Source organism: Thalia democratica, unplaced genomic scaffold (genome assembly GCF_965202585.1).
Source record: "Thalia democratica unplaced genomic scaffold, ktThaDemo2.hap1.1 HAP1_SCAFFOLD_1476, whole genome shotgun sequence".
Classification (NCBI taxonomy): domain Eukaryota; kingdom Metazoa; phylum Chordata; class Thaliacea; order Salpida; family Salpidae; genus Thalia; species Thalia democratica.
This window is the reverse complement of record NW_028140331.1, coordinates 15,225-29,627: the sequence shown is the minus strand read 5'-3', so window position 1 is coordinate 29,627 and position 14,403 is coordinate 15,225. Positions and strand designations below refer to the sequence as shown.

The 14,403-nt window shown below is 32.0% G+C and overlaps 1 protein-coding gene across 1 annotated transcript; it reads right to left on the bottom strand.

Moving 5' to 3' along the window:
* Positions 1-1,329: 1,329 nt before the first annotated feature.
* On the bottom strand, positions 1,330-7,113 carry LOC145848502 (spermatocyte protein spe-26-like). The gene is made up of 3 exons (XM_082953928.1): positions 7,059-7,113; positions 2,373-2,755; positions 1,330-2,304 (listed from the first exon to the last, which is right to left on the bottom strand). Exons 1-3 carry the CDS (start codon positions 7,111-7,113, stop codon positions 1,330-1,332), a joined length of 1,413 nt encoding a protein of 470 aa, XP_082810054.1.
* Positions 7,114-14,403: the final 7,290 nt, after the last annotated feature.

Sequence of the window (14,403 nt, the reverse complement as noted above, 5' to 3'; positions counted from 1 at the left end):
TTGTTTAGATGTTATTTAGATAAATTATTAAGATTAATCTTTTGAAGTAACTTCCAATTATAAAAAAAAACAAATTCTGACTCACTAGTTTGCCTATGTAAAAACATAGTTATAGATCTATTCATTGTGCAAAGAGTTAAGCACATAAATGATAGGTTGAGATTACTATTTTAAGTAAACTTAAAATAAATAAACCTACATTTTTCTAAAGATAAACATTAAATTTAAAAAAATGTATTTGCTAATAAAGGTTTTTTTATTAAATATGCATTTTTAGGCTTGGAAAATATTTTAAAAACAAAGTTTCTAATTATAAAAAAAGAAGTGATTTGTTGTGAGCAATTTTTTTTATTAAGTTCATAGTGTGTAAGCGTTGCGGTACTTATTTTTTAATTTTTACAAATACATTTTTTAAGTAAAGTTTAGTTTGTGGTTAAGTTTATAAACTCAAAAATAAAAATTAAATTCTTAAATAGTTTATTTTACTTTTTATCATGTAGCTAAGTTTGTCTTAAACTGATTCAATTACACTAGTAAATAGAAAATGTATGTTATTATAAAATACTGTTAAAACTTATAATAAATACATGTCAGCTTCTTCAAATAAGTTGAAACTCATCTTTCAAATATTTTAATGCTGTTATGATTTATTGTTTATTTCGTTTTATAAGTTGGTTTGTTTTTAATTAGGTCTAATTTTTATTTCAACTAAATTTAGTTGAAAGTCTGTTTAAAGATTATACTTTATTTTGATTTGTATGTTATTATATAAGTTTTTTAGTACATTTTGGATATCATTTTTAAGTTTACAAATTACTTAAACAACTTTCGTTTAGTTTTTTTTCCTGATTTTATTAATTGTGTTGTATGTAAAACTTTAAAACTTAAATTATAAGCTTATAAGAAATTACAAAAACATGTGCTGTACGACTCGATATCTAAAAGGTTATTTTGTACATTAGATCCTTAGACCAAATTTTTGAGCGCTTTTCTTATAATATTATATATAACTTTAGAATATACATATTACAGCTTTAATTCAAACATTTTTAGCACTAAAATTATCAACACTTCATAGTTGTTTTCTAATAGTAAACAGTTAAACTTGCAAAATAGCATAACGCACAAAACTTTTTGATAAATATAGTCTCAAACAGTAAATAGTTACTTTAGATCGAAATAATACTTTATTCAACAATAAAAACAAAACATTTTGAAAAAAGCAAATCAACTAGGCAAGCGCAAATATACATCGAGACTTTCACGTCACAGATAGTTTGATTTTGACTTGCTTACGAGAGTGCGCGGGAAAGTTACTGTAAAAATACTTTACTGAGTGTTCTTGCCACCAAACGGCGCAGGAACTTCCACGACCGTGTACCTCGAATATTCGGTTGTTACGTCACAACTTTCAACCGACCAATCGCGTGCTTCCGCGTCGTAAACCGCCTTTTTCCCGCTGCCGTCCAAGAAAACAACCACTCTGCTTCCCCGAACCGAAACGGCACACCAATCGAGGTCAACTGCTGCGGGCGGAATTCTCAGAAAAACGAAGCGATCGCAAACGGAATCAAAGACCTCGCAGGTCGCAGGCCCGCCGCCGAACACAAACAACTTGTTTCCGATCGCCGCCAGCTGACAGTTCGTTCTTTGCTCGATCATGCTCGGCATAAAAGCCCACTCGTCGGCTGCGCTGTCGTACGCTTCAACGCTCGACAAAATCCTCCTGTTTGCGATGCCGACCCGATCCTGATATCCGCCGCACACCACAACCTTGCCTCTGAAAACCGCGCTTCCCGCTAGCGTCCTTGCCTCGCGCAGCCCTCTGACTTCCTCCAACCCGTGCCTTATCGCGTCAAATCTGACGCAGCGATCTTCTGACCATTCTTCAACATCGTAAAACACCAACGCGACTATGACGTAGATGTGGCCCATGAAGGCGCACAAATCGAAGTAGGTTGCCACCAGGTCCAGGTCGGGCAGGTCTTGCCACTCTTGGCCACCTACCGGCAACTTTTTTACCTGAACGTTTTGCGTGTTAATTACACTGCCACCGAAAACGTAAACGCAGCCGTCCACGCACGCCGAAGCCCAGAACTGCCGGTATTGAGGAAACTCCAAATCTGCGCATTTCGTTACCGAGCCGTTTCTACCGTTGATCCGCTGCACAGGCTGGGTAATGCTGCTCAAGTTCCTGCCGCCGATAACCACCATGTCCAAGTCGTCGCAGCGCCTCGGCTCGATCTCCTTGTTTCGGGTTTTCCCTTCAAGACGTCGTTGATCAGCGAGCTGCACGTTTCGCATCTCCAAAACGCTAAAGACTCGTTTAAAAATTGATCCAGTTCGCGGACGGAAAGCAGAGGAAGACGGACTTTCACGAGGAGGCGCGTTAAATACTTGCGCCTCTCCGCGCCTCCATAGCTCACCCAGTGGTCGGCGACGCGAAGCACCTCAATCTCCGACGTGACGTTCAGCTTCGAACTGGACAAAATTGCGCTCAACAGCGCGAAATCGAGATGCAGGAAGTTTTGGCTTCCGGCAACTGCGACGAAGAAGCGCTCCATGCAGCGCAAAGTCGCTTTTGAAAATGAGGGCATGCCGAACGTTTTTGCCACCTTGTGGTAAGTCGCCACGTTTTCGACGCTCATTTTGTCGCTCATGCGCTCGACGACGTCTCGTTTCACACTTTCGTCTAAAATGAAATGTTCGGGTTCGAAACGCTGAAACGTTTTGCTCCGGTCTTTTCTTGTTGTTCCTGTGAAAATGATTGAAACTAGATTAGTTGCAGCTGTACGCTTTAGTTTTTAGCCAAAGTTAGTCGTTGTTTAGCTTGGTAAGAGTTTCTCTGAACAAGTACTTATTTGGCTGCTCAACAAATCAAAAAAAATTACAAAAATAAGTCATGCTGAAATAAAAAAAATAAAATTATGTATAAAAAAATGCTATAAAAAATTACTCCATTAAAAATACTAACGCTGTTTTTTGAAACTTTTTTTTTGTAAACATACAAGTAAAGCGTCTTGGTCTAAAATAAATGCACTTTGTTTGTGATATTTATTTGTAAATAAATACATGCACAAAAACAAAAATATACATGAATAACTTTTAATTTAATTTTTTTTGAATAAATTTTAATAACTTTTTGTAACAATCTAAAAATTGACGAATTTTGAATTAAGTAATTTTATTTAAACTATGCGTACTTTTAAAAACATTTAATTTATAAATTATAATTACAAAAAAAACATACTTAATTTTTAACTACTAATAGTTTTGAAAATAAGATTTTTGAAATTTGTCTATAATACATATTAAGATCAAATTTACACCAGGGTTTCTCAAAGTAGGTCATATGGCCCCCTTTGGGCCAAAGAGATGTCGTGACTAGTAAAGGGGCTACAGGAGACAATAAGGCCAAACCTTGAAACTTACAGTAAATATTTTTTAGTTGTCGATGAAGGGGAAAAATTTTTTTTTTTCAAAGGAGGCCAATTGACAATTTTTGGAAACCGTGGTCTATATATTGGTACTATAAGCTTCTATATTCTGAACATATTATGTACATATGATTTTCAAATTAAAGGCTTTTTTAAATAATAAGTTATTTAAACAATAAGTTATTAAAGAGATGTGTTAGGTAAACTAGAGTTAGAACAGTATACTTTTTTTTAAGTAAACTGTAAGAGGTTACTCGCATTTTGTTAAAAAGAAACTTTTAAATAGTCGAAAATGTTCATTGTTTTTTCTTAATAATAGCCATTTAAATAGGGAGTGCAAATTATATATTTTATTTACGACCCGGTTTCGGTGACAAAAACTTCCGACCTCTTCAAGTAAATTAAAGTAGTAATAAAAAATTTAAGTATGAAATTATAAACTATCTTACATACTTTTCTAACTTAATGTCTGTATAACCACTTGAATTATATTTTTGATCCTTACAAGCATTCTTTCGTTTTTTGGTACTACTAGTTTTAAAGCTATCATTAACGCTGTTATGTTTTTATCACATAAACAATTATTATTCTTAATACTTGTTAGTGGCAAAAGTGATTGAAGACCATTTGATAATAATTTAAATTTTGTTATAAATAGTTATAAAATTAAAAATTGTATTTAGTAACTTAATTTTGTTCTTTGTAAACTTTTTACGTAACGGTAAAATGTTTTAGTAGTGCTATTGCACTACACACAATGTGTGCAAATCAAATAAACATAACTAAATTATTAAACAGTTTAAAATGAACTTTAAAATAAGATCAAGTATAAACTTTCGGCAAACTTTAATTTATGATCCTTATGGCTAGTTTCTAGTTCTAAATAGATAAATATAAAGCTACAGAACTTTCAAAGATTACTGGGTTTCGTTTATAAACAAAATGCGAGTAATCTCTAAATCAGCTATTTGAAACTAATTTAGTTATTTTTTGTTCATTTTTGCTTAATAATGGTTTTGAATTAGAAAATCATATGTACTTGAAATATTCATAACGGTATAGGGCAAAGCCATAACTTGAAATAGTCTGCGTGCAAAATTGTCTGTTCGTGCAAAAATATACCTTCGTGCAAAAGTGTCTTCGTGCAAAAGTTAACCTTTGAGCAATTTTGTCTACGTGCAATTTTATCTTCGTGCAATTTTGCGCTCTCGTGCAAATTAGTCTTCGTGCAAAAGTATCTTCGTGCAATTTTGTGTTTTCGTGCAATTTTCTCCCCTCGTGCAATTTTGTACGCTCGCGCAATTTAGACAGCTACCCATCCGGACAAGTTGAGCAAGATTTTTCAGTAAACATGTCCGGATAACCAAAAATCCGGATAAGTACAAAAAATCAATTTTTAATATAATAATATAACTGCCCCATATAATGAATGCAATGCATAAAAGAAGTGTTATAATAAAAACACTTATATAGTAGTTGTGAGTGATATATAATAAAATGATAAATAATAAAATCTAAATTTTAAATTAATTAATTTATTCTTTTAAAGTAGAAAAACATCAGATTTGCTAACCATCTGCAACAATATACGTTTTTTGAGGGTCAAGCAACTAAAATTTATCATTTTTACCTCCAACTGCCCTAACTATCAATTTTGAAAAAAGATAAATTTTTGTTTAAGAGAAAATATAAATTAAAAAAATTAATTTACTAAATTAAAAATTACTAAACTGACTTACTTTACATGCTTACAGATTAATAATAACTAAGCTAGTTTTGAACAAAGATAAAATGTAATCTTTACTAATATTATTACCTCATAATAATGAACAAAATTGTAGAATATATAAAATCACTTTAAAATTTCTTACAGTATAAGAGCTTAAATATTTGTATCATACAAAAATGTTAGAGTTTAATATTGAAATTTTTTTGAATATTCTTCTGACTGAAACTGTCCGGATAAGTGAGCGTCCGGATAAGTGAATAGGACTGTACTATTAACTACATTTTTATTTAAGCAATGTTTACTTTGAAAATTAACTAGAAGACAAAAGAAAGCTACATACAGCTTTTTATTATTTTTTTTTCTGTTTGTTGATTTTGAAACTTAACTAAAATTTAAATTTAACCATAAATTCTATTTTAATATTAAAATTAAGTTTTGTTTTGTTTTTGAGTAGAAATTTGTTTTTAACTAAAAGCTTTTATATAATTTTAAAGTTTATATACTAAAGTTAAAATATATAGTTTGAAGATAAAGTTTGTCTTGGACATGACTATAAACTGTATCTTGATGTATGACTCAATAACCGAAAGGTTTTTTCGTACACCAGGTCCTTGGACTAAATATTTAAGCGCTTTTTTTTTCGTTCAATAAACAATAATATTATAAGCATTCAAGCAAAATTTCATAATTTCACAGCTATTACAAGCACGAAATTGTTTAAAATTTCAATAGTTTAGTCCCAATTAAAATTAGGTACATTAAAATTCATCTCAACTTAAAGCTCACTTAATTGTACCATTAACTACATTTTTACTTAAGCAATGTTTATACTTTGAAAGTAAACTAGATGAAAAAAGAAAGCTACATACAGCTTTTTATTATTATTCTTGTTGTTACATTGAGTTTGAAACTTAACTAAAATTTAAACTTTACTTTAAATTCAATCTTAACATTAAAATTAGTTTTTTAATAATAGTTTTGAGTAAAAATTTGTTTTTATTTAATTGTTTAAATGCTATTTTCCATGGCTGTTACTTATCTTTTTAGATTTATTTAAGAACTGACGAGGTCTTTGACCGAAACTTAGTTTTGTAAAAAAGTCTTAAAAGAATAAATTCATCCATTAAAATATGATAAAAAAGCATTTATGTATGAGTTAAATTTTATGGCTAAATCAATAATGTAACCACTACTTTATAACTTACATTTTTGTTTGAAACTAACCTTTTTAAAATATGTTCGAAATATTTAGATTAAAAATACATCATTATGAGAAGTTTTGAAACTGACTTTATTTGCTTAAACTTTTTTTATTAGAAAATGAACAAAAACACATTTTACAAGAAAATTTTTGTTTTGTATTACTTAGTTTTTTATTAAATCATATAAAAAACAACACTTATGTCAGGTAAGATAACTAAAAGTACTTTTATGTAATATACTATATTTTTAAGTAAATTTTCGGACTCGATTAATTAAAAATAATTTAATTTTTTTAACTTAAATTAAGTAAAAACTTTTTATATAAGTAGGTTTTAATTTATTGTAAGGAAAGTATACTAATCTACTAGGTCAAATAGCAAGTAAGAAAAACAGTTAAGGTCAAAACACTTAAAAAACTATAAATTTTTAATATATCTAGACTAATAAATGTAATAAAAAGAAAAAATAACTTTTTGAAAATTAATTTTGTATAACTACAAATATGATTTTTGGTTGTCAGAATATACCGTCAAATCTTCGTTGAACTTCATGAGATCGAAGCCACCTCATTTGTAATGACCCTTTTTACCGGTGTACTGTCAGTTCGTATTATTAATGACCATACTCTACTTTAAAAATGCTTAAAAGCCAAGTGTACCCCACGGAGCTCCTAGAAAAGTGTGACGTACCTGCTTGGTTTGGGTAGTTTTTTAGAAAAGAAGGCCAGAGGTTGCATTTCTCCATTTTCCCTTCCTATCCTAACACTGCGCCGACATGACTGTCCGATGCCTCAGTGAATAGGATCAGAGGTTATGTGTAGTCCTCACAGCTTATTGTTGCTACTTAAATTAATATAGCTATCGTGTCATGATAAGCTTGAGTTTGACTGTCCGAAAGTTTAACAACTTTCCTATTGCTCTTTATAAGTCTTCTTGAAATTTCTGTAGGTGATGCCATTACTTTAGCTGAACTAGGATTTATTTATAATAATAAATAACCATACAAATAAACCGTTTTTATTTTTTTCTGGTTTTGGTAATGGTAATTTTTTGATAACTTTGACCTTAGCTTACATAAAATCAATACCGTCAACACTTACTGAGTGTCTTAAAAATTCTATTTTATTTTCGCAAAGGAACATTAAGCTTTGTTTAAAAACAATTCATTTTTTGAAAGTGTTCTAAAACCTGTATCAAATGAGCAATATGACAGTCCTAGGAGCATGACAATCTAAGAACTTCGTCTGAGTAGATAAAAGTAAAGGGCTCTACATGATAAATTTATACGATCCATAAACTGCTGATAACGTGTTTGTGCGTTTTGCAAGCCGAAAGACGTTGCCCTAGGGACAAACACTTCCAGAGTTAGTGACAATCAGGGGCGTCGCGTGGATTTCGGTTGTTTTGGTGGTTTGAGTATTTAAGTTTGTGTTTGAAATTTGAGTTAGTTAGAGCATTCTGGTATCTGGTTATTGATTCATTGAAATTTCTATTGAGTTTTTTTTTCGATCATTTTTGGGAGGCTCTTTTTGATAATGGGCGGGTGGTTCGAATATTTGTTAATATCATTGGTGTTGAAGTTTTCTTTTTGGTATGGCTTAAATGTATTATTAGTAGTGTCTAGAGATATATATGGGAAATTGCATTTAGTCGCGCCTATATCAATCGTTATTAAAAACCGAGTTCATTAAAATTTTTTATTGTGTTATTTTTTAGTCTTTCCAACTCTTATTTACTTTTTCTGCTTATTATTGCGAGACCGTCATCCCTATAAAGTCCGATATCTTTATAGTTGCAGAAGTGCCTATGTTTCCTAAGGCATACAGGCCTACCAGGTCGCGAAGTTCCGCGCCGAAGAATGAACCCATTGGTACATCAAATTGGCTGTTACTATCTTTTTTTACCCATGTTCTATTATCATAAGTGATAATTGTTTTGCATGTATGCTCTATTAGCTTTTAAATATGTAACTGTTTAACGTTATTATTGGAAAACAATAAAAAATTAAAGTGCTGTTATTTGGTTTAAACATCACTATTGTAAAGGTTTTTATTGTAGTAATGATTATTTGATGATACATTTTTATAATTTTCTTTATTCTATGTTCTAACTAGTGATTTAACGGGTCCAGCGAAAACTTAACTAAAGTTTAATGAACTAAAATGTTTATTTATGTTTGCTTAAATTTCAACCCACTAAGTTTTTTATCAATCTTGTATCTTCTTGTACCTTTAAAATTTAACTGGTACGCCTAATTAAGTACTAGATTATGAAAAATAGAAATTCACGTAAATTTTGATCATGCTTTTATTAAATTGTGTTTTACTCCTGCTTATTTGTTGTTTAGCAATTTTTTTTTACATTTGAGCAACTAACTATCCTAGTAGAAAACACAACAATAAAGGATAAAATGGTGTGGTGCTCTCAGAAAAAAAAGACTGTGGTTTTAAGAATCAATATTGGAAATACTGGGTTTAAGAAAGAGTGCTTTAAAGTTTTTTAAGTTGAACTAGTAAATGCCAGGTTCTAAACATTCAAAATAATACATCTATTATCACTTTAGAATTTATATTTAAAAGTTAAACCAGTTACTCAAATGAAGGCTGAACCAGTTGTTCAAATAATGTGAAGCCAGTTGTTCGAATAAAAGTGAAACCAGTTTTGGAGTGAAACCATTTGTTCGGGTGAAGTTGAAGTAGGATATTGTTGTTCTCTTTTCGGAAGCACCGAAATTAAAATTTTTGTGTTATAATTTTTGTGTTTTTGTGTTAATTTTAAACTTTAGTTAGTTAAACTCAGTTTTTTTTTCATTTTTAATGTACAATTTTTGTTTATTTTTGTCTTTTTGTTGTATGTATTTCTGTATAAGTGGCCTAGGTTTTGATGCCTGGGTCCTTCGTATGACAATAAACTTACTATAATAACAACTTTACTTATTTTGTTTTTAAGTATCTACCGTGGTTACCACAATTTCAGGACAATTCAGGCTATACATTTTAAAACCATCTGGTTTATTTTGATTAAATTTTGAACACAACATTTTTCGAATAAAAATGCGTACCATACCGGCAGTGCGTACCGAGGGAAACGTACCTAGTTGGCGTGTTGCTGTACTTTATATTTTCTATACAGTAACCTCTCGCATCTTTACGCACTCATGACATTACGCACTCTCGTTTAGTAACGCATTTTAAAATTCTAAAAATTCAAAAAGTAAAAATTTTAGTTATTTTTATTATTGCACAAATTAGGTTTATTGTATTGTTTTATTTAAAAAAATGTTTTTAAATGCTATCTCAGCTTTCTATATCTTTATACTTTGTAAACTTATGTTCTTTGACTAATTGATATTCATTTAATTATACGTCAGTATATCAGATATAATGTTAACAGTAAGAGATTAAACTAAAATTCTCAAAGAATAATGAAAGCGTAATAAAATAATGACATATAAAACACAAATAAATAGTACAGCACTCTTGCCCTTTAATAAAATAAAGCAACACAAATTTTAATATAGACACCACACCGTTTCTTAATTGTAAATAAATACTTAATTATAAATTTAATTTGCCAAGTAGGATATAATTAAATGTTACATTTACATAAAGATAAAATCTACTTATTATAAAAATTAGTAAAAAATTTATACAAGTTTATTATTTTAAATAAATTTAAATACTTTCTTTTTAATTTATGTATAGTTTTATCATTTGTTTTTATATTTTTTATATTTAAAAATAAAACAAACAAATTGTTAAAAGTGGGAAAGACCCAAGTATGCTTTTAACTAAAAGCAATTTTAAAAAACAGCCATTATAGTAAGTATATTTGGTATCTCTCGTATCTTTACGATCTCTCATATCTTTACGCACTTTTTCTGTGGACACAATGTGCGTAAATAAGCGAGAGGTTACTGTACTTTACAACTTACTGGCGTCTTTTCAGGGAAATTTTTGGTACAAATTATTTTTGATTTTTTAAATTGATAGCTTTAAAAAATATATTACTTTTCTTGTCAATTGAATTCGGAACTTTAGTTAAACTTTTGCTGGACCCGGTAAATCACTGGCTAGAACTTAAAATAAAGAAAATTATAAAAATGTATGAAAACATACCCAAAAAGTATTAAAAAAACTGTGTTTAGCCTAATAAATTTTTTTTGCGAAAATTCGCATCAGTACTTACTCGTTGGAGTTCTTTTGTCGCCGTCTGTTTAAAAGTAAAACGTACCGAGAAATGTTTACGTATCAACAAATAAATACAAGCCAATGGTAAGTTGTATCAAGAAATTCATTAAAAAAAAGCTTGTTGTGTTTGATTATTACGTAGTTTGCAGTAATTCCAACAAAAAATTTAAAACTCAATAAAAAGTTTTCCACAAAAAGCAAATGGCGTCGGACGTATCAAAAATCGCTTTTTGTTTCTTCCTCGTCCTCGTACAAGCAAATTGCCAGGTGAGGCTTGCAGAAGAAGTGAACTCCAAGGAAGAGTATCCTTACCACGCCTACATCGAAACCGTTTACCGGGACGCAGATAGGAACTTGTATTTGAGGGGCGGCGGTTGCGGAGGGGTGATAGTGAGCAGCCCACTGTGTGGCAAGTACATTGGAGACAGAAGGACGGCGGATGATTCCGCGCCTGAGCGCCATACTTTACTTTGGAATGCTCAAACGCGACATTGACGACGGTTTCATAACAGCGAATAATCGTAGATTGCGACGGAGACTTTATGTTGCACGGTCAAGCACAAACCCATCACAATTCCGACATCGCGTTGATTCGCACCGATAAGATCGACATCGACAACGTCGAGATAGCCAGGGCCGTGCTGGGCAACCCATTGAGCTTGAGTCGGAACGGATGGGAATGCGATGTTAGCGGGTGGGGACGTTCCACTCTGGAAGAAATAACAGAGGGGAAAAACTCGCCAGTGCTGAAGTCAGCCAGAAACACTATCAGTGACGACTTGGAAATAAACTTGGAAATCAACGTCAAAGGCGTGTCTTCAATCCACCGGACGTGGCCGCTGGTGCACGACAACGCAACTAAAAACTACTCGTACGACCTCTTAGGGAAAAAGGTGCAGACGACGATCGCCCCCTCCCCCATGCCCGGAGATTCAGGCGGCCCGCTGTCGTGCTACCCCTATTCCAGGCCGTTCAACTACGGCCAGCACAAGTCGGTGTACGGGGTTCTTAAGGGGGGCCCGGCGGGGGTCGGCGGCGGCCACGGCGAGCCGGTAAAATACACCAGGATCGCCTATCACCACGAATGGATCGCCGACCGCGTGAGAGGGCACGACGGGGAGAGAGCTTTGCTGGACGGCAGGGACGCTGTCATGGGCCAGTTCCCTTACCAGGCCGCCGTTTTCGACGAGGGCTACGACGTTTTCAAGTGCTCGGGTGCCGTCGTAAGTAAATTTTGGGTTCTGTCCGGCGCTTCGTGCTTCGAGAAGAACGATGTTGTTTTTGCGGGAGAAGTGGACCACGCAACTTTAAAAAACCCTAAACGCCAGATGCTTATTTGCGATGAACCATCTCTTACGAGAAACGACCTCCAGCTGTGCAGGGTTGCAATAGGGTTCACGTTCAACAAGTATTTAAAAAAAATCGACTTGGAGCCGGAAGAATTCGTTCCGGCCGAATGCCAGTTTGCCAGCTGGGACTTGAACACTGCTGACAACACTTATTACGAGTACTTGACGTGGAAGAAGGCAAATCTCAACAGACACGATCAAAACGGTGGACCATTGGACGTCGAAGAGGTCAATTTGTTTCATGTCGGTCGAAATGACCGGACGAGCGCGGGAGCGGCGCTGGTGTGCAGCGGCGCGGGCGGAGGCAGGTACTTGGTCGGCATGAGCAGACAAACTAGGGTGGATGCGAGGTTCGTCGACATCAGAGAATACGCTGAGTGGATTAATCAACATACTCAACTTACAGCCGAGTTGGAATGATACTGACTAACATATCAACAAGTACTATGAACTATTTAACTGTATCAAGATTTTGAGTTTAAAATAAAAATAAACTAGAAATTAGCAAAAATTGTTGCAATTTTTCTTTTTTACTCATCACATATAGTTTGTTTGACTTATATAATTTAATAGTTCAATATAATTAAATACGTAATATATAACTTAAACACTTTTCGGTAAGACTTTTTATGTGCGGTTTTATACCAGGGGTTGGAAAACTGCGGCTCGCGAGCCAAATACGGCCCTCGAAGCCAAAATCTGCGGCCCGCAAAGTGATTTTTAGCTTAAATCATATTTTTAAAAACAATAAAAATAAAAAGTTTTGTAATAAAAACTTAATGTTAGACTTTTATTTCAATTAGCACTCTTACTAGTGCAGGGGTCGGCAAACTGCGGCCCGTGGGCCAACTGCGGCCCTCGAAGAATAAATTTGTCCCCGCGAACACGTTTTTTTGATAGGCTGCGGTCTTGCAGCTGCTATAGTTTAAAATATTATCTATATTAATTGTATACATACAAAAGTGACAATTAGTGTTCCCAAAAAAAAAATTAAATTCTGGAAAAGCTTGAAATTGACTAGTTATGCTAAAAAAGCCTTGAAAAACCTGAAATTTGAGAACTTTGAAAAAAAAAAGCACGAATTTTAAACAATTTTTAGATGTAATTAATGAAACTTAAAGTTGACACAAAAAATCTAACATATGAATAATTTTTTATTAAAATTACACATTTAAAGTAACTTAACAGGACCTTTTTAATGATGCTACATTATTTAAGACAGTTTTTTATCTTTAATTTTACACTAAAAAAGACCCAAACAATTTTAATTTTGAAAAACTAGTAAGAAACTCAGAAAACCTAAAAAAAATTTAAAAAATCTTTTTGGCAACCCTGGAACTGTTCACATTCTTTCTAAGGGATAAAAATGGGAAAAAAAATTTTTTTGTTTGACACATGTCATGTTTATACAGCACATAAAAACTATGTTTTTACAAAAAAAGCCAGAAAGAAGATGGTAGGTTATAAAATGCGTTTATCCTTTTTTCAACGTCAAAATGGCTTTGTTTAATTCAACTGATCAATGAACTTAGTATTTAAATTTTTATACTAGTTATTAGTGTTGCTACACACTACTAAGGTTATCTAAACCTTGTTTAAATTTTGTAAAAGTCAGGTAATTTGGTTCTTTTATTACTAATACTACACAAAATGGATTAAGTCAGTTTTAAATTTTAGGCATGAACACTAGCTTTTTTAACTTAAAAAAGATTTCCAACCTGAAATTTGTATTCTTTTAAAGTTAATTATTTAAGTTAAACTTTTTAAGTATTTGAGGTAATTAACATTTTATTAAGACTAAATATATTGTATATGTAATTTATATTCCGATAAACATGTATTTATTAAAAAGGCATTGTAGCTAAAGTCATTAAAAATAATAAACTGAATAAAAGTAAAACTTTTATTAATGTAACTAAAGATAAAATTAAAACATTATCTAATGTCACTAAAACTAAAACTGCGGTCTGCGAAGATTTTTTAAATTTTAAATTTGGCCCGCGAGCACTAACTGCATGCCGACCCCTGCCCTATTGCATTCAAACTTTCAAACAAATATTACTTACAAAAAGCTTTCTCTACTTAAAATCTCTATACGGAAAACAGCTAAACCTACATTAAATATTACATTACATCGTGTTATTAATAAATGTAACAGTCTCGTATTTTTCTAAAACTTTATTACTTTTCATGTAAAACTTATGAAATTACTTAGCTTAATAAAATATGTTTTGTTAAAAAACTTTTGTTTATGAACATTAGTTAAAGGTTTTCATGTTTTACATATTATTCTTTTTTTTTTGTTTAAAAATTTTTGAACAGTTTTTGAAAAGCTTATGACAAGAAATTCTAAAATAATTAAATGCTTTTTTTTGTTAGTGCTCGATTGTATTAAATAATCTAAAATTTTAATTAAATTCCATTTTAAATGCTATAATACACTTGTTTATTAAAAATAAACTAATACTTTTCGCTGCCTATTTATGTTTTTTACTT